Source organism: Tricharina praecox (genome assembly GCF_024521635.1).
Source record: "Tricharina praecox strain CBS 144465 chromosome Unknown BZA05scaffold_18, whole genome shotgun sequence".
NCBI lineage: Eukaryota > Fungi > Ascomycota > Pezizomycetes > Pezizales > Pyronemataceae > Tricharina > Tricharina praecox.
The window spans coordinates 146,009-172,645 of record NW_026250420.1 but is presented as its reverse complement, the minus strand read 5'-3'; the positions used below and the strand labels follow the sequence as shown (position 1 = coordinate 172,645).

Below are 26,637 nucleotides of genomic sequence, written 5' to 3'. Positions count from 1 at the left end.
CTTCGTCGGACGTGACGGGTCGTAGCGAGAGATAGCAAGCGTAGTCAGCAACCACTCGGGATTCCGCTGTCCTCCGCTGCTCCTGTAACTCCGAGGACGACAACGACAACTTGCTATCTATCGTAAAGACTTCGCCTCCCTCCCGTTCGCTCTGCAATTACTTCGCTACCTACGCTACACACGACACACACATACACCTCACACACACTCTCAAGATGACGACCGCAGATGCGCTCAAAGTCTGCGGCAACCAGTGAGAATCTCCGCCGTACCCAGTGGATACTCGGATCGTCCTCGGATCTAGAGCTGACAATGCACACGTCCCCTCTCGCACAGGTGCTTCCAAAACGGCGACTTCGTCGGCGCCGAGAAGTTCTACACGCAAGCGATAATCAAGGACCCCACGTGCGCCTCTCTTTCCTTTCCCCCCTTCCCCTCCTACCCCGACAGGTTTGAGACTGACGCGCCCGCAGCAATGCAGCGTTCTTCACGAACCGCGCTCTGGCGCGCACCCGCATGGAGCAGTGGAAAGCCGTCGTCGAGGACTGCGAGAAGGCTATCGACCTGCTTCCTAGTTCGTGTGCGTGAGCGTTCTCTCTCTCTTTCTCTCTCTCTGTTTCTCGGGTGGTGGTAGGGGCCGTGGCTGACCAGTGCTCGTCCTCCAGTGAAAGCGTACACCTACCTGGGCGTAGCATTGCTGCACCTGAACCGACCCGGGGAGTCCTTTTCGATGAGCCAGCGCGCGTACCAGCTGGCAATTTCGCAGCGGTCGCCGTCCATCTCCGCGATCGCGGCGTCGTGCCTGCAGGCCAAGAAGGTGAAGTGGGAGCATGCGGAGCGCGAGCGCGTGCTGCGCGAGAGCGCGCTGCTGCGGGTGACGTGTGAGGCGGTGATGCAGGGAGGCGGGGACGACGAGGAGAAGGTCGATAGGTGTAGACGCCTTGAGGACGTCTTTGGGAGAGCGGAGGCGGTGAGGTTGCAGAAACGTACCGTCCCGGATTACTTGATCGATAATATCACCTTTGGCGTTATGTGGGATCCTGTTATCGTATGGTCTCCCTCCTCCATCTCTCCGGAAGATCGTGGCAAGGCTGATGTGTGTGTGTGGGTAGACGATCCATGGCCACTCCTACGATCGCTCAACATTGATCGACCACCTGAAGCGCAGTCAGACGGACCCGCTGACGCGCGAGCCACTGAAGGAGAGCGACCTGCGGCCGAACCTTGCGCTGCGAGCTGCGAGCGAGGAGTTCCTCAAGGAGAACGGCTGGGCTGTCGACTGGTAGAGTCATAGTCGTAATGGGATTTCTTTCGGGGAGTCGGGTGCTTTTGTTGCATAGCGGGTGGTTTTGCAGTTGCTTGCGCGTCGTTGTGAGGGGAGGGAGTGGAGGAGTGGAGTGCGAGGGGAGAGGGAGGATGTGTACTCTATATGATACCTGCGTATTTTCTGGAGGTTCTTGCCGGAGGATGAATCTGACCGATATTACACTACACTACACACACTGCACTGCACTGCATGGACTCGGAGCTTCCTTCATCTGCCATAGAAGGTACCGGATCCCTGCCGTAAAGGCACCGGGCAAGTAGGCCTATTCCATCCATCCATCCATTCATGCGTCTAGGTATCCCGCCAAATTATACAAGCGTAAGATCAGATCCGTCCTACGAAAAGAAAAGAAAAAAAGAAAAAAAATGCCAAACAAAACCCCGACAAATGCTCACAAACGCCACCCACCAATCAGTCCTGCCTGCCTCCCAGAAAAAGCTCAACCGCCCAGATCGCCCAGTCAATCCCATCTAGAAAGAAATGAAGAAAGAAAAAAGCGCCAAATCAATCAAACCAACCACGTCACGAAACAAAGATCCCCCCGCCCAATCGACTAACTATGCTTTCCTGCCCTCAAACTCCTCAATCATGTGCCAATCCGTATTGTAAACCTTCCCCTCGAGCTCCCACGTATCGTCTTCACACGGGTACCCCAGCCACGAAACCCTAAATTCCCTGGCGAGCACGCCTCCCCTCGCCTGGACCCAGCGCTCACTCCGGATCTTATCCATGATGAAGGTGCCATCGCGTTCCTTCGTGGCCTCCCGCAGCTCCGCGACCGTGAGTGCACCCGTGTAGTGCACAAGCTTCGACTCCTGTGTCCACCTCTCTGCGCTCGAGGCCGGCGGCAGCTCCAGCTTCGCCCACGAGGCCAGTTTTGCGCCGCGGACGTGGTGCAGGTGCACAGGCGCGGGATTGCTCGTCGACGCGAGGATGAATGGGCCGTCGTACTCGTCTGCGTCCGCGGTGCCTGGGTGCACGAAGCGCGAGGGACGCCGGCGTAGGACTAGGTCGCCGGGGGAGAAGGTGGGTGCGTCGAGGTCGGTGGGCGGCGGGATGTAGGGCGGCTTCGGGGTGGTGCGTGGTGGGATCTCGACGGTGACACGCGAGGGAGTCTTGGTGCCGCTCGAGATGCGGACACTGTGGCGGGGGGTGCGTGGTGTTTCGGGGTTGGGGGCGGTGGGTTGGGGGCGGTCGCGGTCGCGGTCGCCATGTGAGAGAGGTGTCTGCGGCGGTGAGGGGCCGCTGTTATTCCATTGGGGGACCTTCCGGCGGCGGATGGGAACCCTGATTGACTCTTCAGCTGCTTTTTCCATGTAAATGCGTCAGCTCCGGCTACTTACTTCGGGTTGGCAGCCATGGTCTCGACCACGCGCACAGCCGAGGCCGGGGCGGACAGCTTCGCATCCTCCCACTTCTCGACATGATAGTGTTTCGAAAAGCTCTTCGGATCGCGATCATGGCCCGGTTCCTGTTTGACCTTGATAATGAGTTCGCATTCTTCGAACTCCGGCGTGCGTTCAACTTCGGTATCTCCTCCGTCCTGTTTGTTGCCAACGACCGAGTTGGTTGCTGCACCTCGGCTTTTCCGGTAGACGTACTCTCGGATGAGACGGAGGATCAGGTAGCCGCCGAGCAGGAACGGGGCGATCGAGAGCACGGATCGGTGTGCGCCGAGGCCCAATAGCTCGAAGTATTGAGACTTGGAGTCCATTCTGCCTGCAGCTCGAGGAGGGGAATGAGCGACAGTAGGGTTGCCGGATGAGGCGATGTGACAGCGGGAGAAAGACTCTGGAGTATGCTAGTGGTACTGAGGGGGAATTGAGTTTGAGTTTTCGGTACGCAAGCAGCGAGTGTCGAAAGGTCTCTCTCTCTCTCTCTCAGAGGGTGGTGGTGGTGGTGGTGATTGTGGTGATTGTAGTGATGACGATGGAAGGTCGGTCGTCGCAACGCAACGCAAGGCTCCAAACGTTTCTCCGACCCATTGCGGTGCTCTGTGCATTGGGGCTCAACCGTGCCGCCCGTCGCGACTGTCCACGGCCATTCGTGCTATGCATACGATGATTCATATTCACAGCTTCCGTGGGCAGAAGCCGAACATATCAAACAGCTCGCCACCACCACCAGCAGCCCCCCAGCTATACGAACTCCGAAGTCAATGCAATCTCCTTGAGCATCTCCAACCCCCTATATATCAGACAAGATTGTCCACCCAGCCCCCAGATGGCCAGAACGCGACGCGCACCCCTTAGCATACGCGAACACGGCCTTGCATTTGCAGCATCATGCACGCCCGGAAGTCGCCAGACTACGGCATGTACCCCGCACAACCCGTCTCGTCTCGTCGCGAGCGAAAGAGATCAGTAATCACCAGCCTCCTTCGGGCATGGCGATCATCGGCTGCTCGCTTGTCCATCACCTGTTTGGCATCTTGGACGCGACGCCGCGTATCCCGCAGCCAGCACCCTTCCCACACTGGCCTCGGATAGGGCTGACAGCTCCCTAGTCGCCCCCGTTCTCTCCCTAGCCCCGAGCCCGTACTCGCACGGGGCCTCCTCGTCCTCCTCGGTCCTGGCCCTGTCTCCGTCGGTCGCTGTCTCGGTCTCCTCGCACCCCTGTCGCCCCTGTCTAGGCGCAGCTGCCCCCATCGCCAGTCGAAGTGGCCAGAACGCCATTGCTTAAATCCCGCGCTGCTTCCTGACAAAGCCTCTGCATGCAGGAGCCGCCTGCTTAAGACTTCCCCACATTTCGGACCCCGGTCCAGCCGCAATCCCCGTCGAACCCGGCGCCCCCTTCCCTTTCTGCCGCGCAATCCGAAGTAACCCCGCCGTATGTAAACCCGCCTTCTGCCGCAGTGCAAGAAAAAAGAGAGCAAGCGAAACGGTCTGTCCTCTTCCGCTCTTTCCCCCCCTTGCCCCCAACGCCAACCGACCATTCCCCGACCGTCCGAACCACCTTGACGCGACTTCACCCAACACACACACTCAATCACAAATACGCGCGCACACTCCGAACTCATCACCCATCATTCTGTGGATGATGAATAGGGCCCATAGCGAGTGCGAGGATGGTGCTAGCGCAGCAAGTAATCCTGGTGGCCCCGGAGGAGTCGGCACGCCGATCAGCTCGTCGAATGGCATCGGCGGCGGCGGCTCCGGCGCAATTGGTGCTGGCAGCATCGACGGCGGTTCGAAGCGGAAGAGAGTGTCGCTGGCTTGCAATGCCTGTAGATTGAGGAAATCAAAGGTTGGATAACCAGTCATCAATCATCGCATCATCTTCACAATCTTCACAATCATCTTCATCTTCAGCAGTGCACCGATCGAGAAGGAGGAGGGAGAGTGGCTGAGAGACGGAGGCTGGCTTCACCGCGGAGATACCTCGTAGCTTGAGTGTAGTAAAGTGCCTTGGCTTACTGGTCCGCGCGATGACAGTGCGATGGTGTGCGTCCGAGATGCTCTATGTGCAGAGGTATGTGGGTCATCTCATCCGTCCGTGCTTCAAAAGCTTGACTTTGTCGCCATCTTATATCCTTCACCTCCGGCAACTCCATCCCGCCCTTCCCCCTCCCCCTCCAATATCCCCCCTAGCGAGCGAGCTCATCGGCAAAGCGAAAAGAAACCTCCCGGGCTAACGGATCACTTTTGGAAACCCCCCAGATCTTGACTTTGATTGCGTGTATCAGCAGTCGGCATCGTCGGCAAACACTATAGTAAGCAAGGAGTAAGCCCGCCCGCCCGCCTACCCGGTGCAGACAGTCAAACGGTCGCGGACGAATCGATTGATTGACGTGCATATGTAGCTATATCGGCCGCCTCGAGACTCGCCTGCTCGCCGTTGAAAACCTACTCAACGAGCAGCTACGGAGCTCGCTCACGCCCACTGCGGTCCCGGGAGACGAAGTATCGGATGAGCGCGGAAGAAGAGATTCAATCGGTGAGTCGTCAAGGTCGAAGAGAAAGCGGGAGCACTCGAGGTCGTCATCGTCCGCGCCGGATAGTAGTAGTAGCAGTGGCGAGATGTTTGTCAATGTCAGACATGGACATCTGGAGGACGACACTCCAGCGCCGGATACGGTGTTGGACGGAATGGGAGCGCTGAGTTTGGGCGATGAGGACGATTATGGGTATTTCGGTAGTACACCTCATCCCACTGCCGGCAAGATTGGAGCGGATACTGACTCGTCACTGCAGGCCCTTCATCGAATATTGCGCTCATTGGCCACGTTACGCGGGCACTGTCAACATGCGTCAGTGTAGCGGGGGCATTCAAAAAAGATCTTCGCCGAGCAGAAGCCTCGGAAGCGCAATCACAACCACTATCACCGCGGGGTTCTTCCGGTCAAGACGGCTCCACCGAGTTCGATATCCGGCCGGGAAACGTCAATCCCTATGTGATACCCGCTGAGCATAAAGCTCGACATTACATCTCACTGTACTTTGCGAACACCAACGTGCTCTACCCGTACTTGCACCAGCCGACCTTCCTCGACGATTACGAGGCGGCACTGAAGGATGGATTCACGAAAGTCAGGCGGACTTGGCTCGCGCTGCTGAATCTGGTGATGGCAATGGGTTCCCGTGCGAGTACGGAGGAGGATGTGAGCACTGAGGAGAAGTACGCTGCGGCAGAAGTCTTCTACAAGAGGGGCTATGCGCTGTGTAACGGACATCTCCTACGGATGACAAGTCTGGATTCCGTACAACTGCTGCTGTTGATGAGCCACTACCTACAGAGCACGAGAAGACCAGTTCAGTGCTGGACCACCCATGGACTTGCCATCCGTGTGGCGATACAACTGGGATTGCACAGCACGCAAGCGCTACAGCGGTTTCAGCCGTTGCAGAGGGAATTAAGGAAGAGGGCGTGGTACGGATTAGTCTTACTGGACCGGTAGGCGGTACGCTGGATATTCACTGAATGATGGAAGACTAATTCGGACAGAACTCTGTGTATGACCTTCGGTCGCCCATCCGCCATCGCCCAGTACTGCGATAAGCTTGAGCTCCCGCTCGACGTCGAAGATGACGCCCTACGAGCTAACATGATAATGACCCCGCCCGTGAATCCCGTGCAGCCTCCGGAGTGTACGTCGATGACCTTCTTCATCGTCTCGATCAAGCTGTACACGCTTCTCGGGCGGATAATCGACACGCTTTACGGCGGCAACCTCGGCGGCACAGACCCATCCGAGCCCACTTTCACCGACGTTGCGCGCATCGCCGAAATCGAGGAGAAGCTCGCCACCTGGCGACAATCGCTGCCGACCGTCCTGCAGACCGTCTCGGCAGCGGACATCCCCGAGGGCGGCGGCTCGCCGTCCCAGTTCTGGCGCCAACGCATCATCCTCTCGCTGCGCTACTACAACACGCGCGCACTCCTCCACCGACAATTCGCCGTCAAGGGTCTCAGCGAGATTTGGGGCGCAGGTCCAAGCACGAACCGCTTCGAGGGCGACTTCTTCTGGAACTTTGGGCTGGCTAGCATTAAGGCGTGCGGCGACTCTGCGATCCAGACCGTCGAGATCATCCACAAAGTCAAGCACCGCAGCGACTTACTCGGCTTCTGGTGGTTCACGCTGTACTACACATTCAACGCGTCGCTCGTCCTCGCCAGCAGGGTCTTGATCGTATCGCAGGTGCGGCAACTCGCACACAGAAAGGATTTCGTGCACGAGACTGGCAGTCTCCTGAAGCACCTCGAGATGGCGGTCGAGACGCTCGACGTCCTCGCGACGGGGAACAGGATCGCGAACCGATGCCGTCTCTTCCTCAAGAACCTTATGCGCTACGTCGCGCCACTCGGTTTGTCACCCTCCCACCCTCCCCCCTTCACCAGCAGGACTAACCCACATAGCCGCCTCCTCCCCACGCACGCTGCAACTAAACCCTCCGCTGCTCTTCGACCGCACCCAGATCCCGCCGGCAACAAACCATGAGCTGATCCAGCACGCGCAGCACGCGGCGCAGCAACAACAGTACGGCGGCAGCGGCGAGCAGGCGCAGGGAGCACAGGGCCAGGGTGGCCAGGTAAAATCGCCGTTCAGAACGCAGCTGGGAGAGTTCATGCTCGAGAGCGATTTTACGTACTTGCATTCCATTCTGCCACCCCTGGGAATGGCCGATATGGGCATGGACGGCTATGAAGCGGCCTTTGGGGGAGGCGCGGGGGCGGAGATGGGGTTTGGTGCTTAGGCGGGAGAGAGAGAGGGGGGGATGGGAAGGGGTTGGAGGAAGAGGGAGGGCTGGGTGTATTGTACCGGTACTTACGGTATGGGGCGGTGTACGTTATGTGTTGTGTGTACGTGGATGAGAAGACACCTTCTGTGTACCTACTCTGTGGACATGGATTCGGAGCAAAAAGCGGACCGGGGCGGGGTCTGCGGTTTTCTTACTACCTTCGTCGTGATGGCATTACTCCTCACCGTGTCACTCCTTGTCGGGTCGGCTGTGAACTGTGAGACTATGTACGGCTGCGTGAGTGTGGCTGGATCTACTATACTAGGTAGTATAGTACCGTAGCCACTTGAGCTTACTAACTGTAGCACACGCCACATGCTACAGCTCTTCACATCAGGTCACTCGCGCGTGATTTTAGAGATCAAACACCTCATTTTTCAACCGAGGCTTTCATGGCTCATTCACACTACTAGTACCGCGGGTTGGTGGGAATGACAAGCCTCAGAGGTAATAAGCGGAAAACGGAGCAGACGCTAACCAGCGGCCGAACTACGAGAACGAATCATCGATCATGACTGTAGTAGAGTATAGGTACCTAGTACCAACTTCGATTCTACATTACTCGCGAGTCTAGCGATGTAGAAGCAGAAGCAGAAGCAGAAGCAGAAGCACAAACAACAACCATGAATTACATTACTCATTAACCAGCAAACAGCAAACAGCAAACAACAAACGTCCAACGTACGATCTAAACCCCCCTCCCAACCACCCCCTCCCCTCTCCCCTCTCTACACCTCTCCCCTCTCCCCCTGAAGTAAATACCTCCCTACCGCCGCCACGCCACTCACGACGCCCCCCCATTCCAGCCCCGTGCACCCCAGCGGATGTAGAACATAACACGGCAGCCTCCCCACCCCGGGCAGCAGCAGTTTGACATCGCGCGAAAAGGGCGGATGCGGTCAATGGCCGGTAGAACGGGAGGCGGTGGGCCGCATCGAAGACTGGGGTGTGTTGGTGCGTTGGAGGGGGGAGGGGGACAGGGGGGAATGGAGGGGAGGGGGGCATACCGCGCGTGAAGGAGAGGTTGCCGTGTTGGCGGACTTTACCCCGGCGTACACCGCCGACCATGACGTCGGCGTACCCGGCTACCCGGAACTGTGCGGCGCCCTGGTGCGAGAGCCCGAGTGATAGGGCTTCGCCGCCCAGCCCTGCGGTGGTGGGTTAGTCGACTGGTCGAGTGCATACTGCGGAAGAGGGGGGGGGGGGAGACAAACAGTTGCAGATGAAGTCCCGATCGCCATACAGCATCGACACCTTCAGTTCCGCATCCAGCAGGTCCGCCGGCTCCCCTACGCTGCCGGCGCGCCCGGAGTCGCCGGTGGACCTGAACACTAGGAACGAGGTGAACGAGGAGACAGTGGAGTTGACGGGCACACCGAGGTCCTCGAGCACGTACTTGCGCATGAGGTAGCCCAGGAGCTACGGTTCCAAGACGACGGGCGTCGGCGGGGGTGCGGCGATATCGTGCAGACTCGCCATTCTGGTTGCGAGGTACGAGCCGAACATAGTGTACGAGCAGAAGTCGAGGGCGTTCCTGCAAGCGTCGTTTACGAGAACGACGTCGCCGCGGTCTGCGGGGTCGTGGAGGGCCGCGAGGCGCCGGCATTTCACGATTTGCGCTTTGCAGCCGCCGGGTCTGGCCTACGAGGCGTTTGCGGAGGCGAATTTGGGGGTGCTGAAGATCGGCGTGTCGTACACGTTGGAGTAGGCTTGCTGCGCGAGGAAGTCACCTTGTATCAGGTCGACGCATCCGTTGATTATCCCGAGCGTCTCGAGTGGTAGAATGGTGCCGCGCAGAGTGTTGGCGTGGATTCGCGCGTTTTGTCGGTTGATGAAGGTCGCGATTGCGGTGCCGTATTTGCCGCCGTACTGGGTGTGTTAGCCGTAATCTCCATAAGTCAGGGAGTGGTAGGGGCACATACAGACTCGGACCAAATGCTCAGCTTGTCCCCTCTCCTGCGGCGATGATGCGGGAAACCCTCAGTCCAGCCCTGCAGGAGGTGCCACATAGTCTCGGCGGCGATGGCGGTAGTGTTTGCGGTATTCTCGACAACCTGACTCGGCAGTTTTCCGGTGTAGAAAGTGGCATTCATCTCCGGCACTGGTTGGACACCCTCGAGGCTGTCGATGTGCTGCCCGTTGGCAGTCATGGTGAGCGACGAGTTGACCAGCGTATCGTACGAGAACCCGAACTGGTTCGGCTGGTCGATGTAGAGCATGTCCGAGTGCTCGTTCCAGCTCCACGGGTTGAGCGTCGTGGTTTCGGAGTCGTTGTTGACACGGCACGGGCCGCCATTCTCTTCGAATGGTCCCGAGAGCGAGCTGGAGCCGGATCCGCCGTTGAGCCACACGGTGAGTTGGCGCTCCGGGTTCGCATTCCGAGACTGGAAGTACCATATAAGGTGTTGATCGGGTACGACTGGTAAACGGAGAGCTTGTCGGCAGGAAGGCGAATGTAGCCACTGTAGGCTCTCGCGCCACTGGTCGTTTCGCAGACGGTCGTCTATAGGCACGGTTAGCACGAGTCGAATTTCATGAGGGAACACACAGCACTGACCCTCTTGAAGGAGACCTGGCTTCCATGTGAGGTTGAGGCTGTCCGCATGGCGGTTTCGGCAGTTGGATCGATAGTTGCATTAAGAGCAGTTGCATCAACGGTTGCATTAACTGGTTCTTGGCGTGAGGTCAGGCCCGAGGCGGGAAGAGTGTTCGCAACGACGGCACCGGTAAACCAGAAGGCAGAAAAGAGCAGGAGGAAACGCATGCTGGCTAGGTACTCTGTTTCACTGTTGAAAAGACAGACGGCGGTGGGAAGATAGACAAAAAGAAAGAAGACAGATGTCGGTGTGAAGATAGCGAAAAAAGAATGACAGGAGTTGGTCTATTGACTGGTGGGATGTTGACCTGGTGGGCTCGCTGAATGGGCATTGGTAGACCTCGCTATGGCCTTTTATATGTAGAAACTCCATTCATTCTCTTGCAGTGACGATGCAACCCATTGTATTAGGGAATCGTATGGTCAAATTAGCACACCCCGCCGAATCTGTACACTCGAGGCACATAATGGCATCTCGAGCTGGAAAAGGTACAAGTGCTCGCCCCGCTACTCAGACTTCCTGTAGCCAAGTCCAAAGGAAGCGAAGGAAGCGAAGCAAGAATGCACATAGGGTTGCTATTGCACATGAAGCTTCGTTCCAACAGAAAGCATCAGCATCAGCATCAGCAGATAAAGGACTGCCTGTCTATCCCGTCTCTTTCATTTCCTCGGCGTTGTAGGCCGTTTGCCGGCGGGTCGGTGGTGAGGTTTGGTGTGGTTTGGTGTGGTTTGGTTAGATGCTGTTCCGCAGTAATACAGTCATACAGTAGACATGGGTAATACAGTAGATATGGAGTGCGAGTTTAGCCCATAAATATCGTCGGGTAACCCCCCCGGGCTTGACTATATACCTTTGCAGTTTGACATACCTACCCCGACCGATGGGACGAAATACCGGAAGGTAGGTATTTTGGCCAGCGTCTGGAAGTCATATGGTATGCAACCGTCTCTTCTCTGCAGAGTAGTTACGCTTCAATATCTCTCAGCGAGAACAAGACGATCGTCGATAGCTACCGAGATTCGAGCAGACCTCAAATTGGTCGGCTGCAGCGGTAAGTTGAACCAGGACCTTGGCAGGAGAACACCGGGAGACGGAGAAGGAGAAAGAGGCCAAACAGGCGCAGACGATGGTGGATATGAAGGGACTAAGGAGATATATAGGTTCTGCAGAGACAAGTGCCGGTGTGTATACACTCTGCAGGAATGAAAAGCTTCTAGAACCCCGCGAGTCGGCCTATACCCACTCCAATTCAACTTACACGGTGCGGATCTCTCGTGGGTACTATTTACAAACACATATGTCTATTCACACCCTTAATAGGTTAGATCAAAATAGTAGCGATAGGCAGGTAAAGTGCACATGTATGTGTCCGGTTCAATTTCCTACTGCTGCAGTCAGTGCTTGGTGGTCAGCATAACTAGCCAGGTAGGTAGTTCAAACAAGCATGTTTACTAGCTAGCGAACCCGTGGTTGCCTGTGTCTCGGTAAATGTGCAGAAATGATGTTGGAATCTAGATTGCGACATATGTAACGGTATCCGCAGTACATAGGACTTGGAAGGAGGGGCGGTATGTATTTATCAGCACGAGAGCCGCTTCCGCAGGTCGTTGGATCATGGTTTTATATTCGCTGCTGCTCTCAGGCACAGTGTGGAATTTCACGCTTCGTCTGGTCTTCGAAGTTCGCCCCTTGGGCTCCAGCTTGGGGAGCGGCGTGGTCCCGGTGATTTACCTAGAGTATTGAGATAGTCTGGTATTCTTGGAGGTGCATAGTGACAGTAACACGACGAAGACGTCCGGCGTTCATGAGTAGTGAGTTCACTGTTCAGCTGGATTTACTGTCTGGGTATGTATGATTCATGTACTATTTACCACTACCACCGGATTCTCGACAGCGGTAATCCAAGTACATATTTGTTCTAGCCTGCCGGGAAAAATGTGTTTTTTTATAAATAGACCGGCCCGGGGGGCAAATGACTGGATATGCAATCTGACCGGACTGCCGAGTTAGAAAATATTCTGGACAGACCGGTCTCTGCAGATAATTTTTAACCCGATAGACCGGCCTGCTGGGTGATTTTGGTCGTCTGGCCAGTCCACCGAGATTATTTTACGAGTAGACCAGCCTGCCGGACATGATTTATGTGCATATCCATGGGCATCACATTTACGGCGATGGATTGAAGTATATCAGCAGTCAATAATGTTCTATCGAGTCAACGCACAAATCTTCACACAGACCTCATGTGAATTTACACGTTATCGTCCCCTCAGCCGTGCGTCCTAGCCGTGCACCCTTTTTCTCTTACTCAACACCCGTCCAATGTCTTCCTCAGCTGTTTCTCCTCCAGCTTCCCCCTGAATACAACCACCACCGCAGATGACCTTCGTTATGTTGTCAGTAGGCTGAGCCATTTTCTGGCTGGATGCTGTTTGGGCACCTGGAAGGAGACTGCGGCGGCTTATTGTGGGTGCTGGTCAAACAGCGGCGACTCGTGGACTGTTCTCAGTTCTGTCAACCAATACTTGAAAGTTCGGCAGAGGCATCTGTAGGCTGTAGCTTCTACTATCGCAGTAATGACGGTGATATGTGAAGGCATGATGCTTGAAGATGTGAAGCCGAATATCAAATATGTCAAACCTGATATTTGTCTATTCATGGTGGCAAGAGGAACAGCTCTTTCGTAGTAGCGAGAAAAAGATTTTCTCTAATGGCACCACAGAACTTTTTAGCTAACGAGTAGCGCCGGCAACTTGCGAGCAGACTGGCCTCCTCAAAAATATGCGGGCAGACCGGTCTGCTCGCAAAACTTTTCCCCACTGTCCGGTCACTTCGTATATCCAGTCACTTCGTCTGGGGGCCGGTCGCTTGGTCTGGTGGCCGGTCCATTTATAAAATACTAGTTTTGCCCGGCAGGCTAGAACATATCTTACGGGCTCGGCTTTGAGAAATTATCGAGTCTCGACATCGAGTCTTGGGTTTTCCGGCTCGGGACCTGTACTGCCTATACTGCCGGAAGGAGGGGTTCCCACTGCCATATCAACTCCCAACTCCGAGAAGGTCATCGGCTGCGTACATACTACTATCCGGAGACAGAGTCGGTAGGTAGACCATCTTCTGCAACAAAAGGAAGTACATCGGTGCCACATCTCCAGATCTCACCATTGAATCGTGACGGTATACTCCGTCAGCTGCTCCAATTCTCATTCTCCTCGGCCATCTCCATCTCCACACCTCCTGGCCCGCGAAAGCTGGCACTGGGAACCGAAAACTCGGACTCGAGAGCCGAGTCACCCATCTGTATGTAGGAGGTAGGTATTCACCGTTTACCAAGAACCGTCACGACCACGAGTACCGTGGGAAACCAGACATTCGTCGAAAAGCATTAGAAGTTAGAACAAGAGGGCTGACCTCCATCATCCATCATCGAACATACCTACCTCCTACCTGGCAATAAATCCGTATAAATCCCGATAGTTCAGCCGTTTGTACCGTCAGGAATCCGCGCACGGCGACCAAATCGTCTCGCAGCGGCTGCTCACATCTCCGGCGTGATCCGTGAGATCCACCACCCTCAACCTCAACCCCAGCCGCAGTCACAGGATGGCAGGTAATACTCGTTCATCGCAAGTTCGCAACCAAGCGCGTCTCATCCGCGCCGTCCTACTCTCTGATCTGGTGGGCCAGGACGGACGGATCGGTGCACAAAAGGAATGACTTTCTGCAACCGCGCGCAGAGCACGAGGATGCGTGCGGGGCCTTCCCGTCCATCTTGCCGGGGCGGGGGAGCGGCGGTGAAGCGGCGGTGAAGCGGTGGGCACGGTCTCGAAGCCCGCGCTTGGACATAGGCTGGTAAGTAGCGTGGGAGCACATAGGGTGTTTCGTTTCACAGTTGTAGTGTGCGGGGTGCTTGCTACGAGGGGTGCTCGACTCGGCGGATGCTCGGGCTTTTCTACCATCGTGCACCCCTTGTTGGACGCGACACCCGGAACCTCAAGCTTACCGTGGTGAACCCAACTCGGCGCCTTACCGCCACACCGAGTTGAGAACGCTGGCCGGCCGGTCTCCCTCCCTCCTCCGATCGGTGCCGATCGGCTCGCTCGGACATGTCAAGCGATGTTCGCATCGAAATCCATCGAGAGCGAAGGCGGCTTCACGACTGCAAAGAGCAAAGAGCACACGGCACCGTGTTGGGCTCGCTTCGCCGTCGAATGGAGGCCAGTGGACCAACACAACAAAGACACGTTTGATCTTGCCCACTGAACGGACCTAGACACAAGGCCTTAACGAGCGGAAGACCCAAGAGTAGGTAGCATAAATCCTTCGAAAGAGCACACGATGCCGTCCGTCCATCCCCCAAAGCACATGCCGCACATACTACCCTCCACCCCGCTTTCCAGGAAAACCACTAACAAACAGGTACACCGCGGTCTTCCGTGTCGGCCGTCATAATCCCTCGAATCTCGAATCAAAGTTGCAGCGCAAAGCCCTCCCATCCCCCATTCCCATTTCCAATCCTGATCCCGATCCCATACGCCCCCCCTCCCCGCGGTGGGAAGAAACACACTTCATCCACCAACCCAGCCCAATTCAACCCCACCACCGCACCAACCACCTCACCCCGAGCGGGCCCAAACCCACATATCGCGGCATATCCGTGTCAGGCCCTTTATATCTTCTCCACCTCCTTCTCGTCCTTCTTCTTCTCCAGTGCCGTCGCCTTCTTCTTCTTCTTCAAGTTCTTATTGGATTTCTCCCTTGCAGTCATGAGCGGCGGCTAAGCAACGCAACGCAACCAACCGCGTCAGTTTCTATCTCTCTCTCTCTCTCTCAACCCCGAAGATCTGATTTGCGCATGGCAAAAGAAACGAACCTTCTGGTTGGCGGTGGAGGTCTGCTTGCGCGGCCCCTTCTTCTTGGTGACGCGAGACTTGATCGCCGGCGGAAATGGCAGCGGGTCGGGCAGCTTTGCGCCGTTCCGTACGGCTTGCCGGGTAAGGTACACCATAACTGGTTATTATTGGGGCGAGGTTTTAGTGATGGGGACGGCGGTTGGCGATGGAGGGTTTTTGTTTATTTGTTGGACTGGGAGGTTAGTTGCGTGTTGCTGATGGATGGCGAGGGGACGGAGGGGGATGGGAAGCCGTGTAAGACAGCTCGGGGGGGCGGGGGATGGCGGCCCTTTATACGCACGCACATCGTAGGGAGTACGTACCTGGTAGCTATATCGAGTGGGGTAAATGCAGGGCGCAAGGCACCTGGCACGGGAGAACGTCGACAGTCGACAGTGCACAGTGCACACGAACCCCCGGTCCCCCGCTCCCGTGTCTAGAGTACCCATATCTCGTATATAGGAACGTGAGTGAGTGGGCGACGGCCCACGACGCACTCGTCCACGTGGACGTCTGTCAGCTGCCCATCACTCACTCACTCACTCACTCTCCATCGCATCGACCAAACAGGGATGGATACGGGTACGAGATCCGGGCACATAGGAAGGTAGCCAGTGATCCATTGGTGGCTGTCCATATATACGGTACATACGAGCTTGCTGTCCATCATTATCCAGGAAGATCCAGGAACCGAGCGATTATGCAAAGCACATGGATGATGGGCGCGCAGTGGCCAGTGGCCATGGGTCGGTCCGTCACGTCGTCAGAGCGGGGGTCTCAGTAGATACTTAGTGCACATATATGCTCGGAACTTTCTATCGTTTGGATGGGATCGCATCGGTGAGTAAGTGAGTGAGTGAGTAACAACCTCAGCGCTCGCTCGCCGCTCACCGCCATGGCTCAACTTCCCTCTCATTCCTCTGCGGTTTCCTCTGCGACATCAGACCCCGGGAGCCACGCCGAAGCAACGGATGCCCCCGCAGCGCAGGTCGGGCGCGCACACGGTAATATATTGCGCATCACAACGCACCGAATCCATGGCCCATGGCCTTGCACACTTGCACTCATATCATAGTCGTATAGTCTCATACCCAATCATCGCCCGCTGTCCGTCGTGGTCGAATGGTGTGTGGTGTGTGGTGTGGCTGGACACGTCACGTCGAGCCTCGGGGCGAGGCGTCTCATTCCGGCCGATGTCGAACCCCGTAAGAAAGAACTCCGTGGCTTGGGCGGTTGGGTGGTTGGGAGTGGGGATGTCAAAACGTGTTTATTTTGCTGCGTAGGCTGCAGTCGGAGAGTTGCGGAATCGTCCGCCCCCCGTCCCGCCTACCCCCCGCCCCGTTTGTCGTGTCGTGTCGTGTCTGGTACCCTGGGCTACGCTGGGATGCACTGTGCTGATGGGTGCCAGAGATGATGAGTACTTTGGTACCGAAGACTGAGCACCCCGCGGTCCAGTCCAGTGCGAAACCTTTAACCTGGTGCCTGGAAGTTGAAACCGTCTCACCTCTGAACTTTAAAATCGGGCGGCAGTGTGCCACCGACAGACAGCCAGATAGTGAGAGACCCTCGACGGGTACGGGCAACTGCCCAAAGGGCGATGATTCTCCGTCCACTGATATATGTCGATGGCTCTGTATCAGGAGCCTGCGAGCGGCTTCGTAGCCTTGAAGGTCCTGTAGGCGTCGTTCGTAGCCTCCCGGTTCCACGGAGCCAGAGTAGCAACTTCCGAAGCTCGTTTCCGTCGTTTACGCTCCTTTTCCGCTGTTTACGTCCTTTTCCGACGGGTACGTCCATCTCCGTTGACCTTCGTCTCCGCCGTGTACGTCCTTCTCCGTTGACGTCCTTTTCAGCCGGATATGTTCTTCTCCGCCGTGTAAGCCCTTCTCCGCTGTGCACGCCCTTTTCTGCCGTGTACGTGCTTCTCCGTTGACGTCCTTCTCCGCCGTGTCCGTCCTTTTGAGTTGACGCTGATAATGTGCAATGGCGGTTCCAGACGGGACGGTCCGAAGGGGTTATCCGGGTTTTGTGCACCAGATGAGAGACTCTGGATGAGTACGGGCAACTGATGAGACTGATTCGATTAGATCTGCAACAAGAAAAGAAGGCTTGTGTACTTCAGACCTCTGAACCTCAAAGTATCTCTGCGGTGGTGAACGACAGACGAGGAAAACAATTAGAAAGCAGAACAAACCATGAATCAGTTTAAACGTTTCAGAGACCGCATTAGGTATAGTACCTCTGGCATCTTCCCTACGGCTCTTGCATACACAGAGGAGGTTGCACGCGAAGTTGCAATCAAAAGATCGATCGATCGGTTGTTCCTTGCGTTGGCATCTCGCTGGCCGTCGGTCCGTCCGGTTTGCTCCCCGGATGAGCGTTGGGCAGTGGCATCCCGGGATCGTCTCCCCACTCGGCTCGCACTGCAGGAGGCGAAGACGGCGAGATTCAGAGCAACCGTCGGCCTGACCAGATGCCAAGAACATGTGGCAGTAGGTCCTGGTTGCAGACTTGCAGTCATTCGCTTCCTTGGGGCCGAGATGGGAGATGAGAGGAATAGACAAAGCGTGCGGCTTCCTCTGCCCTCCGCCTGTCACCGAAGTCGCGACTCGCACCAAGGAAATAAAGCCAGGAAAACAAACGTCCGCTCCTCTCACCGCCTCGTCCCCTACCTCTTATCGGGAGATACCATAGAAAGGAGGGCGTGGGGAGTAACAGCGAAAGTGACCATGGGCTGTTTGTTTATGTGATCAACGCCGCTCCACGGTGGTAATTTTGTGAGTGATAGCCCATGAGGGTGACCAGAGGCCTGCAGAGCAGTCGAAGAACAGGTTGAAACACTACCGTCCAGCTATTGTACTTTGTTCCATTGCGTTTCTAGCCCTTATCGTTACTATTTCTGGAATCTTACTGCTCGTCATGCGTACGATGCCGCCTTCCCTCGCCAGTGCACGGAGATTCACGCCGAAACACTCGCAGGTCCAGCATCAGCACCAGCACCAACACCAAAGAAGCGTCCACAACCCGGACGATTAGAGCATTTATTCTCGCCGGGGGGTGGAAAGGGTAACGCGAATATGTATGTTATATGCGAGACGTGTTTCGCAGGTGGGACGCACAGCACGCGGAAACCGGGAAAGTCTTCAGGGCGAGCTCATTGGTGATTGAGAGGAGGGGATGAAGAGTTCATCGGTGAGAGCGGTGGTATGCCCGGACGTCTGCATTTCAAACCGGTCCGAATGACCGGATCGGTTGCAAGAGGAGATAGTCTGGGAATGAAGGTTGGGTCCTCTTCATCCCATATCTGTCGTCGAACCCATCATCGTATGTCAACCGGCCCTGCTGCAGTCCAACCCAAATTGTAATCTGTGGCGACATTCCCTCGTTCAGTCAGAACGTTTTCCTTTTCTAGGTAGGGCGACCGTCGACAGCTACAACAGTCCTCCACCATACGGAACTAGTGCGAACTCGATCCAGCCAGCTGCGCATGATTCAACGGGGACGAGCAGCCGAATACATAAGCGGGCTTTGGTTGCCTTGGAAGTTCAATGCTACAAATCCGGAATCTATAGAAGCACAGTTTCTCTCCCACCTTCATCTCTTTCTCCTTCTCTCTCCCACCATCAACACTCTCCCTCAACTTCCATCTCATCCTCCATCAAAATCCGCCCACGCCTACGTCAAAATGGTGTATACCCGTAACGACACCGCCGCAACCATGGCCGCCGACTCCGTCCCCGAGTCCTTCGAGCGCACTCGCAACACCAAGCTCGCTGTATGCATCCCGTCTCACCCCTTCGAGACGAGATTACTGACACGACACTGATAGGGCAATCCCACCGAGAACAAGATCAATGGCAAGAAGAGGGATAAGTCAGAAACGCCCGTGTCCGTGGCCGAGAGAGCTGACAAGCGCCGAGCGGCCGCCCTCGAGGTATGTACAACACGCGAGCAATACAGTGGCGGAACTTCCTTAACACTTTAGCAGATCATCGCTGCCGAGACCCTGGATGAGACGGCGCAGCTCCTGCGTGACATCCCATTCGAGGACTACCTCGAGGTGATAGGATACCTGCGCGAGTACATCGTGCAGCACATGCCCGCGGCCGAGCCCACCGACAAGCCCGCCGACAAGCCCGCCGACAAGCCCGCCGACAAGCCCGCCGACAAGCCCGCCGACAAGCCCGCCGACAAGATCCCCGCCCATGCCCTCAAGGTATGTACCTACATACACCGCAACCGCGCGAGCAGTACGGCGGCAGCGCTTCCTAACACTTTGGTAGATCATCAATGCAACGAGCGTCGCCGAGAAGAAGCGGCTCGTCAAAGAGCTCAACCATGAGGATTACGTCGCGGTTGTGGCATACGTGCACGAGCGTGAGGTGAGGGTGAAGAAGGCCAAGGTATGTTCCGATGATACACAACGTATCTAGCCCGAATGGCCGTTCCATGTCACTAACTGAGTGCTTCTGTTGTAGGCCAAGGTCGGACGCAAAGAGAGAATGAAGCAGTGGAGTGAGGGATACTTGGCTGCCCAGAAGCAGAAACCATACCCCCACCCCAGGGAGTGGTAGGCGGTGGTGGATTTACAGTGATCTGCTTTTTTTCTTCTTCTTTGCCTCTGATGAGATGGTGAGCTTGTGTATATAGCTTCATCTCGCGGTAGTGTGTACCGGGCAGATCTTGCGTGTGCTAAAAGGGACTTATACCTCGTAGACTTCAAATGTGATCCGCATCCCAACCTCTGTTAGGAGTCTAGATATGCGTTCCAATATTAAAGCAACAGATGATCGCATGTAGCCCATCTAGACTGGCGATATACACACTTCCTGATCGTGTCTGCTGCCGTGATAATTGACCCGATGCAACAATCCCGTTCCCCACCTCTACATGGGCGCCGAAGCCATAGTTAAACGCGCCGAAGAAGGTACACAATACCGACTGACTAAAGGTAATCTACCGTTCACTGCCTCTACAGTCGAAATGGGAGGATTATAGATGGCGATGTTTCGCCTTGCTGCGAATGACCTCTCATGAAGGGATCATCGAATGACGTCACCACCCATGTAACTTCAACGTCTCTTCCACCATTTTCCCCGCATCGAATACTCTACGCCTACATACGATACCTCTCACCTCCAAGTTCCAACCACTCATCTCCCAAAAAAAACAATATGCCAACCATCCTCCTCCTCGGCGGCCACGGCAAGGTAGCGCTGCACATGACGCGGCTGCTGACTGCGCGGGGTCACAAAGTGCACTCCGTGATCCGCGACGCCTCACACGTATCGGAGATCGCATCCATCTCCCCTCTCGCAGTTCCGATCGTGTCCAGCATCGAGGATGCGACCGACGCCTCCGCCGATCGTAGCATGGACGGCGTGCAATGGGTCGTGTGGTCTGCCGGCGCCGGCGGGAAGGGCGCAAAGGAGCGGACTAAGGCCGTCGACGAGGATGCGGCGAAGCGCTTCATTGCTGCCGCGATCCGCGCCCCGGGCGTCAGCAGGTTTTTGATGGTCTCCGCCAGTGTGGCGAGACGGGAGAAGGCCGAGTGGTGGGATGAATTGGATCTGGAGGTAGGTTTAACTTGAGGTTGGTGCGAAAGTTGGGGGTGGTCGCTGATGCGAGGTGCAAAGACGTATAAAGCCGCGTGGAACGCTATTCCCGCCTACTGCGCTGCTAAGTGTGCGGCCGATGAGTTCCTGTGGGACGAGAGTAGGAAGGCCGAGAAGAAGGACTGTGGCTGGGAGGATATATGTCTGCGTCCCGGAGCGCTGACGGATGAACCCGCGACTGGAAAGGTCGATCTGGGGCGTGCGAGACTGCCCGGTGGCGTTACGCGGGAGGATGTGGCCCGCATCGGCGTGGAGTTGTTGGAGCGCGGCACTGGGGGCACGGGGGTTTGGCTGGATCTTGTGAATGGCGACGAGCCCATCGAGGAGGCGGTTGAGAGGTGTGTTGCACAGGGGGTTTCGGCGCGGGATTGAGTAGTCACGCATAATAATGATGATGGCTACTTTGAGGCCGGTGTTCTGGTCCGTTGGTCTGCAGGAGCACCAACCGCGATCCCCACGTGCCCTTTTGATCGAGACTAAACTTCAACTGCCGTCTTCAGTTGGGGTTGGAGTGGTTTGTGGGGGTGTGGGAGGGGAAGGAGGGATGCAGTTGCGACCACTCCAGTAGTTAACAGCGGGAACGGCACCGTGAGGCAGGAAAAGGAGCGCTACTGCACTTGGGTATGGCGTTGAACCTCCTTTACCGCCTAGCCTGATATCTTACACAGGTAACTATCCCACGGATTGAAATGCCAGGCCAGCCTCCAATCCCGAAGTTTTGGATGGGCCGCTTCATCGTGAAGAGTAGGTAAGGCATACCACCAGCAAGGGGAAATATGCACTTCTTGGCTCGAGGATGATGAAACCACAAAAACCCGGAGGAGATCCCCGCCAGGCCAGGCCACGAGTGAATACGGATGGATCCCACTGGCCGACCGACCGGCCTTTTCATGGGAACGTCACTCGCCTTCTCTCATCCATACCGAGTGTTGGACTTCTTTCCTTTTTTTCTACATGGTTACTCTAGTTACGGTCACCACTCAATATCCTAGGTATCTCATCTCATCCAATATCCAATGATTACCGGGAGCACCCGGAGGCGCATGTCTATGTCGACACCCGCCTCCCGACACGGGACGATCCTAAATGCTAGATAAACGCGTCTGACTAACTAAAATTTGCCGCGTGTCATCCACAGACGTATGTAGAGTACGGTAATGGATGTCGTAGATAGTGAAGTGGAGGCTTTGAGGCCAGCGTTTTGGGCACTCTGGGCGAATAACCTTCAGCGAAGTAGCTTTATAGTATGTAGGACTCCCTTGCGTTTATGTGGGATTTGTTCAACCCGAGTTGAAGAGAGTGCGGCGGCGGCGATGGGCCGAAGGCTGAGTGATAGTCCGCACCTAGTTTATGTGTACCTACAGCAACTCGCTGAAGCCCGATCCTAGCCGATTAACAATGCAGAAAATCCTCCAAAGGAAATGGTAGCCAAAAGTAAAAATCTAAGTTTCCGGATTGCTTTTGGACGTCTACCAGGTAGGACCTGGGCTCGATCTTGTATGTTTCGCTCGTTGAAACCTGGAGTACCTAGAGTAGAGTGGAAGAATGAACGGCGATACTCTACTCGGCTGCCGCGTTCTGATTGAACGCAACCCCCCCTCCCCCCACGCCCCACACACACCCCACGCTCACGCCATTTGCATTTTCATGACCTATTTCATCCCCCACGATCCTTTACCGACAGAATTTACCTGGGGTTCCTTCCGCCCTGGATAAAAAAATTTAAGGACCATTTGCTTTTTGGTACAAGGTAAGTGCTGCTTTTCGTCGTCTGCCGTCTTTTCGTCTCGGGACACCATATGTAAAAGAAGAGCGAGAATCCGACCCCCTGGGATGTGAATCAGGTATCCTACGGTACCGTCCACTGCCCTCTCCCCACTCCCCCTTCCACGAGATACGGGGACCGATCCGATGGAGGATCGTCAGATGGAACATCAGGATACATAGAATTGATCGGCGTTCGCTTTCGCGGTTGCTACTGAATATTCTGCTTATCTTTTACCCAAGGCGGTTGGGAGGGGATCTCTGTTGTTGGCTCTTTGGGGGGGGAACTTCTGTTGCTTCTTCTCTGTCTAGGATATATTCAGGTTTCCGGCGAGTCCAGGCGGTCGGTACGATTGTGTTCGTGCACTCGCTCTTCCCCGAGCTGAGCCCGGACGTCTTGGCTTCGGTTTTCGCTAATTCACCAATTGTAGCTCAAAGTTTAAGGTACTGTAGCCGCGGAAACGACTTGGCCCAGTGCGCTATTAACTACCTGCTGGCGTGGATTGTTGTTACCGGGTTTTTTTCTTTCCTTCCTGGATCGCTGCACTCAGCAGGAGTGCGATCTGCCTCCCTGGGGATGGTATCCTTACACTCCCTTCTCGATGAGTCGATCTTGATCCCGCCTTCCTTCCGCATATCTTCAGCTGAAGTTCATAACCCCTTAGGACGGCATCAACTGAAGGACTAGTGGCCACCCACTATCCAGCACGCTGATTACCCCACTCATCACCGCTCCCTGCGCTGCGGTGCACCCCCCGCAGATACCAAAGCACTCTGGACTGTGATCAATTTCCCCTCCCCAAAAAGCAAGCTCGATTACCAGATGTTCTCGTGCAGGGAAAAGATTACAACCTAAAGGAGAAGCTAGGTAGGTACATATACCTACTAGTAGTACAAGTACTCGTCGATCACCCAGTCGTGTGCGGCCCGGCCGGTGGTCGCCAATAATGATGGATCCGGATTTCGTCTATAGCCTTCGGATTGAGTCGTGGACACTCTTTACCATTGCGGTGCTTATCTTCTGTCTACGGCTGCGAGTATCCTTCCCTGCTATGTGTGCTTCCATGTGCAAGACGTTCTGACTGAAGTGGCGGTAATAGGTTCACCCGGATATATTACAATGGCTGGCGGATGGGGATTCAGAGTGATGACTATGTCATGACTTTTTCCATGGTTGGTACCTATCGATGGGATGCGGTAACTAGGGGCCTGCTGACAGAGGAGCTGCTGAAGATCTCTTACACGGTTCTGATAACCCTCATGAACCTCGTTGCCGTCAGCGGCGGCAGCAATCTATTCCCGCCCGAAGACCTCAAGACCTTCACCCCCGAGAACATCTCGGAGCGTATTGAGGGCAGCAAGCTGGTTCTCGTATCGGAGCAGGCGATGTTGTTGACCATTTGGGGCATCAAAGTCTCGCTCCTGATATTTTACTCGCGGTTGACGTATGTATCCCCGTCCTGAAGGGAAGCCATGAAAGTACATTCACTGACGGTTATAGCTCGGGACTCCATGCGAAGCGCGTAGTCCAGGGTGTCGCCTGCTATGTTGCTATGGGATTTGTAGCATGCGAGCTGACATTCTTCTTTGCGTGTCGGCCGTTTACGGGGTACTGGGCGGTTCCACCTCCAGATCGTAAGCTTTATCCGAGTCCCAACCCCATCATCATCGTCCCTCGCAACTAACAGCGGATATAGCGGAATGCACCACGTTCGTGCATTACGCCACCGTCAATGCCGTCTTCAACATCAGCAGTGATATCATGATGATGTTCATTCCCCTGCCACTACTCATTGCAAGTAAACTACCATTAAGGCAAAAGATCGCCGTGTGTACCGTGTTCCTTATGGGAGTATTCGTGATCATTGCCGCAATCCTCACCAAGGTACCGTCCTCAATCATTTTCCCCGCCACGGTTACTGACGAGAAGGTATAACTACCTAGGTCTTCAATCTGTCGGATGTCTACAACACCGAGTACATGAAATGGTATATCCGCGAAGCGTCGACAGCCCTGTACGTCTCGAACATCCCACTGGTCTGGCCCTTGATCCGGCGGGTGATCCCCGGCTTCGCCAGCTCCGTCTCCTCCGCGGCGCGGAGCATGTCGCGGTACGGCAACCACGGCGCCACATCCACCAACGACGTCGAGCTGCGGACGCAGAGCACGCGCACCGCGAAGATGTCCGCCTCCAAAATGAAATCGGGCGGCGATCAAGCGTGGGAAAGCGACAGCATGGAGAGGATTGTGGGTGTGGAGAGGGAGCTCGAGGGCGGCGTCATCAGGCAGGAGGTTACGGTCACCGTCGAGAGCGAGAAGGCGCAGGGCAGCTGGCTGGATATGGGCGGTGAGGAGGGAATGGTCTTTGTGGGAGCGGAGGGCGCGAGAAGCGCTTTCGAGTACTCGATTAATATTGAGAGTGCTCACCGCCTAACGCCGTCGTAGGTGGGCGCTGTATACATAGATTTTTCTTTTCTTTTGCTTGCTAAAATAGATGTATGTATGAGTATCACTGAGCGCCCGGCGGACTTTGGTCTTCCCTGGTGCACAGCCACTGCATCCAATCTTGGTGGGCCATGGATGGTGACTGACAACTTTTACTACAATTCCTGCCTGCCTAATCACTCTCCCAGTTGGACGGATGCTAGAGAACGCAGCGCAGAGCTTTGTGTCGTGTGTACACTGGCTATCACTCGGTAGTATCCATCATGGGAAATATTTTCGTTGCATCATCTCTAGTTGAGTCTTGAGCTGAATTAATACCGTACTTGCTACTTATTAACTACCGTGTGATTCTTTCTCGTCGGCGATGATGTTATGGACAAAGGGGCATTTCCCCAACTTTCACCAATCGTGAGGGGTGTTTTTAGTTATGATTCACATGTATTTGGAGTTTCTGGTATGATGTGTCTCTATCGAGGATTGACAGCCGAACTGTGACATCGCCGGTTCACTCTCTCCGCGTCAGAATTCCTTAGAGAAACCCGCTGCAAAGAATTCTGAGCAAGAAAGAGCATGCCGCCCAGGGTTGGGACAACGTTGATGTTGAGATTCAGGCTGTGGGGAGAATAAGCTTCCGGCGCCTTGGTAGCGAATATTTTTTACCCGCGTGCGACGCTAACAGAAAACGCTGCTTTAGCGATTCCATCTATCCCCAGCAGGCAAGATTCAAGCGCCTGGAACCTTCTCAGTGGCAAGTGCGCTGCTGGGGTTTTGTTGTGGATATTGTTGCACGAAGAGGCCTATCTAGATCTGGGACTGGACATAAGTTCATAAGTACCAGGTCCATAGCCATCAACTCTCTGGCAACTCTTGCTCAGCAACCTGCGGCCGATGGGGGAGCGGACCAAAGCGAGCATCCCAAATTCCTCAAGGTAGAGAAATGTCCGTCGATGGGTATCCCGTAGGTATGGATACGGCAACGGGCGGATTCATGGCACAGTGTAACCATGACCACCGTCTACGAGTACCTATCATGCGTCTGACGTCAACCGACCAACCAACCAACAGCTCAGCGCTATTTGGTGATGCAGCCCCTCACTCCCACGTATGTAGGTCTATGCGCGCCAACATGAGGACCAAAACAGAATCCACGGGGAGCTGTCGCGTTCCTCCAAACCACGACAACCATCATACATACGCGTAATGACGGACGCGCCGCCACTTCGGTGCGCTCAAAAACCCCCAGAGCAAAACCAGAACCGAAGCTCGTTGACTGGACCAATCGCTGCAGCCAAGCAAGCCTCCAACCCCGCCGCCATGCAGCCAAACATGACTTCTTCCATCGAAGAGGCCGTAGCTCTACATCCACGAGCCAAAGTCGGCCCTTTCATCTACCGATTAGGCCTGGCGTCACGGTTAAAGCTGCGCCCAAACCAACTGCAGCCAACGTCCCGTGTCGATGCTTCTCCTGCGCCCGACCTGGGTTCCCGAGTCACCGCGTTCCTCAAGCGCTGCGAGACCAGACATTTGCGAAAATACGCGCCCACCGGAGAAAACCCCAACCCCAAGAGATACCAAGCTTGGAAAACTTGTTTCGATCACGTCAAAACCCTACATGGGCGCGGCGGGAACGAGGAGGGCTGGAAGTGGTGTTGAACCAAGCGACCAGTGGTCGCGCCGGCGAGGACATGGCGGCATGGATTAACCGCAAGGGGCGGGGCGAGTGGTCTCTGTGTAACGGGGATCCGCCGTTAACGCCCGTGG

General features: G+C 55.5%; 8 protein-coding genes across 8 annotated transcripts; 5 read left to right on the top strand and 3 right to left on the bottom strand.

The window, feature by feature from the left end:
• Positions 1-13: 13 nt before the first annotated feature.
• BZA05DRAFT_87935 (uncharacterized protein) lies at positions 14-1,538 on the top strand. The gene is made up of 5 exons (XM_051488741.1): positions 14-253; positions 337-405; positions 474-580; positions 666-1,048; positions 1,113-1,538. Exons 1-5 carry the CDS (start codon positions 216-218, stop codon positions 1,284-1,286), a joined length of 771 nt encoding a protein of 256 aa, XP_051337907.1. The 5' UTR covers positions 14-215; the 3' UTR covers positions 1,287-1,538.
• On the bottom strand, positions 1,537-3,124 carry BZA05DRAFT_88058 (uncharacterized protein). The gene is made up of 2 exons (XM_051488746.1): positions 2,671-3,124; positions 1,537-2,614 (listed from the first exon to the last, which is right to left on the bottom strand). Exons 1-2 carry the CDS (start codon positions 3,039-3,041, stop codon positions 1,885-1,887), a joined length of 1,101 nt encoding a protein of 366 aa, XP_051337906.1. The 5' UTR covers positions 3,042-3,124; the 3' UTR covers positions 1,537-1,884.
• A 391-nt stretch (positions 3,125-3,515) lies between these two features.
• BZA05DRAFT_88056 (uncharacterized protein) lies at positions 3,516-4,798 on the bottom strand. Its single transcript, XM_051488745.1, has one exon. It carries the CDS (start codon positions 4,344-4,346, stop codon positions 3,636-3,638), a length of 711 nt encoding a protein of 236 aa, XP_051337905.1. The 5' UTR covers positions 4,347-4,798; the 3' UTR covers positions 3,516-3,635.
• BZA05DRAFT_88007 (fungal-specific transcription factor domain-containing protein) lies at positions 4,568-7,788 on the top strand. Its single transcript, XM_051488742.1, has 6 exons — positions 4,568-4,798; positions 4,987-5,050; positions 5,130-5,461; positions 5,521-6,220; positions 6,272-7,131; positions 7,184-7,788. Exons 1-6 carry the CDS (start codon positions 4,789-4,791, stop codon positions 7,519-7,521), a joined length of 2,304 nt encoding a protein of 767 aa, XP_051337904.1. The 5' UTR covers positions 4,568-4,788; the 3' UTR covers positions 7,522-7,788.
• Positions 7,789-8,055: 267 nt separating this feature from the next.
• BZA05DRAFT_455218 (carboxypeptidase S1) lies at positions 8,056-10,330 on the bottom strand (the record flags this gene model as incomplete). Its single annotated transcript, XM_051487537.1, has 9 exons — positions 8,056-8,081; positions 8,355-8,507; positions 8,574-8,714; positions 8,781-8,961; positions 9,001-9,100; positions 9,212-9,435; positions 9,489-9,950; positions 9,995-10,069; positions 10,124-10,330. 9 exons carry the CDS (start codon positions 10,328-10,330, stop codon positions 8,056-8,058), a joined length of 1,569 nt encoding a protein of 522 aa, XP_051337903.1.
• A 7,841-nt stretch (positions 10,331-18,171) lies between these two features.
• BZA05DRAFT_87857 (uncharacterized protein) lies at positions 18,172-19,751 on the top strand. Its single transcript, XM_051488740.1, has 5 exons — positions 18,172-18,827; positions 18,882-18,986; positions 19,041-19,268; positions 19,336-19,455; positions 19,531-19,751. Exons 1-5 carry the CDS (start codon positions 18,540-18,542, stop codon positions 19,624-19,626), a joined length of 837 nt encoding a protein of 278 aa, XP_051337902.1. The 5' UTR covers positions 18,172-18,539; the 3' UTR covers positions 19,627-19,751.
• Positions 19,752-20,226: 475 nt separating this feature from the next.
• Positions 20,227-21,039, top strand: BZA05DRAFT_426272 (uncharacterized protein; the record flags this gene model as incomplete). Its single annotated transcript, XM_051486001.1, has 2 exons — positions 20,227-20,628; positions 20,689-21,039. 2 exons carry the CDS (start codon positions 20,227-20,229, stop codon positions 21,037-21,039), a joined length of 753 nt encoding a protein of 250 aa, XP_051337901.1.
• A 2,251-nt stretch (positions 21,040-23,290) lies between these two features.
• BZA05DRAFT_375602 (uncharacterized protein) lies at positions 23,291-24,876 on the top strand (the record flags this gene model as incomplete). The annotated part of the gene is made up of 6 exons (XM_051481793.1): positions 23,291-23,464; positions 23,532-23,604; positions 23,665-23,876; positions 23,933-24,066; positions 24,129-24,316; positions 24,376-24,876. The coding sequence occupies exons 1-6, from the start codon at positions 23,379-23,381 to the stop codon at positions 24,874-24,876; spliced, it is 1,194 nt and encodes a 397-aa protein (XP_051337900.1). The 5' UTR covers positions 23,291-23,378.
• Positions 24,877-26,637: the final 1,761 nt, after the last annotated feature.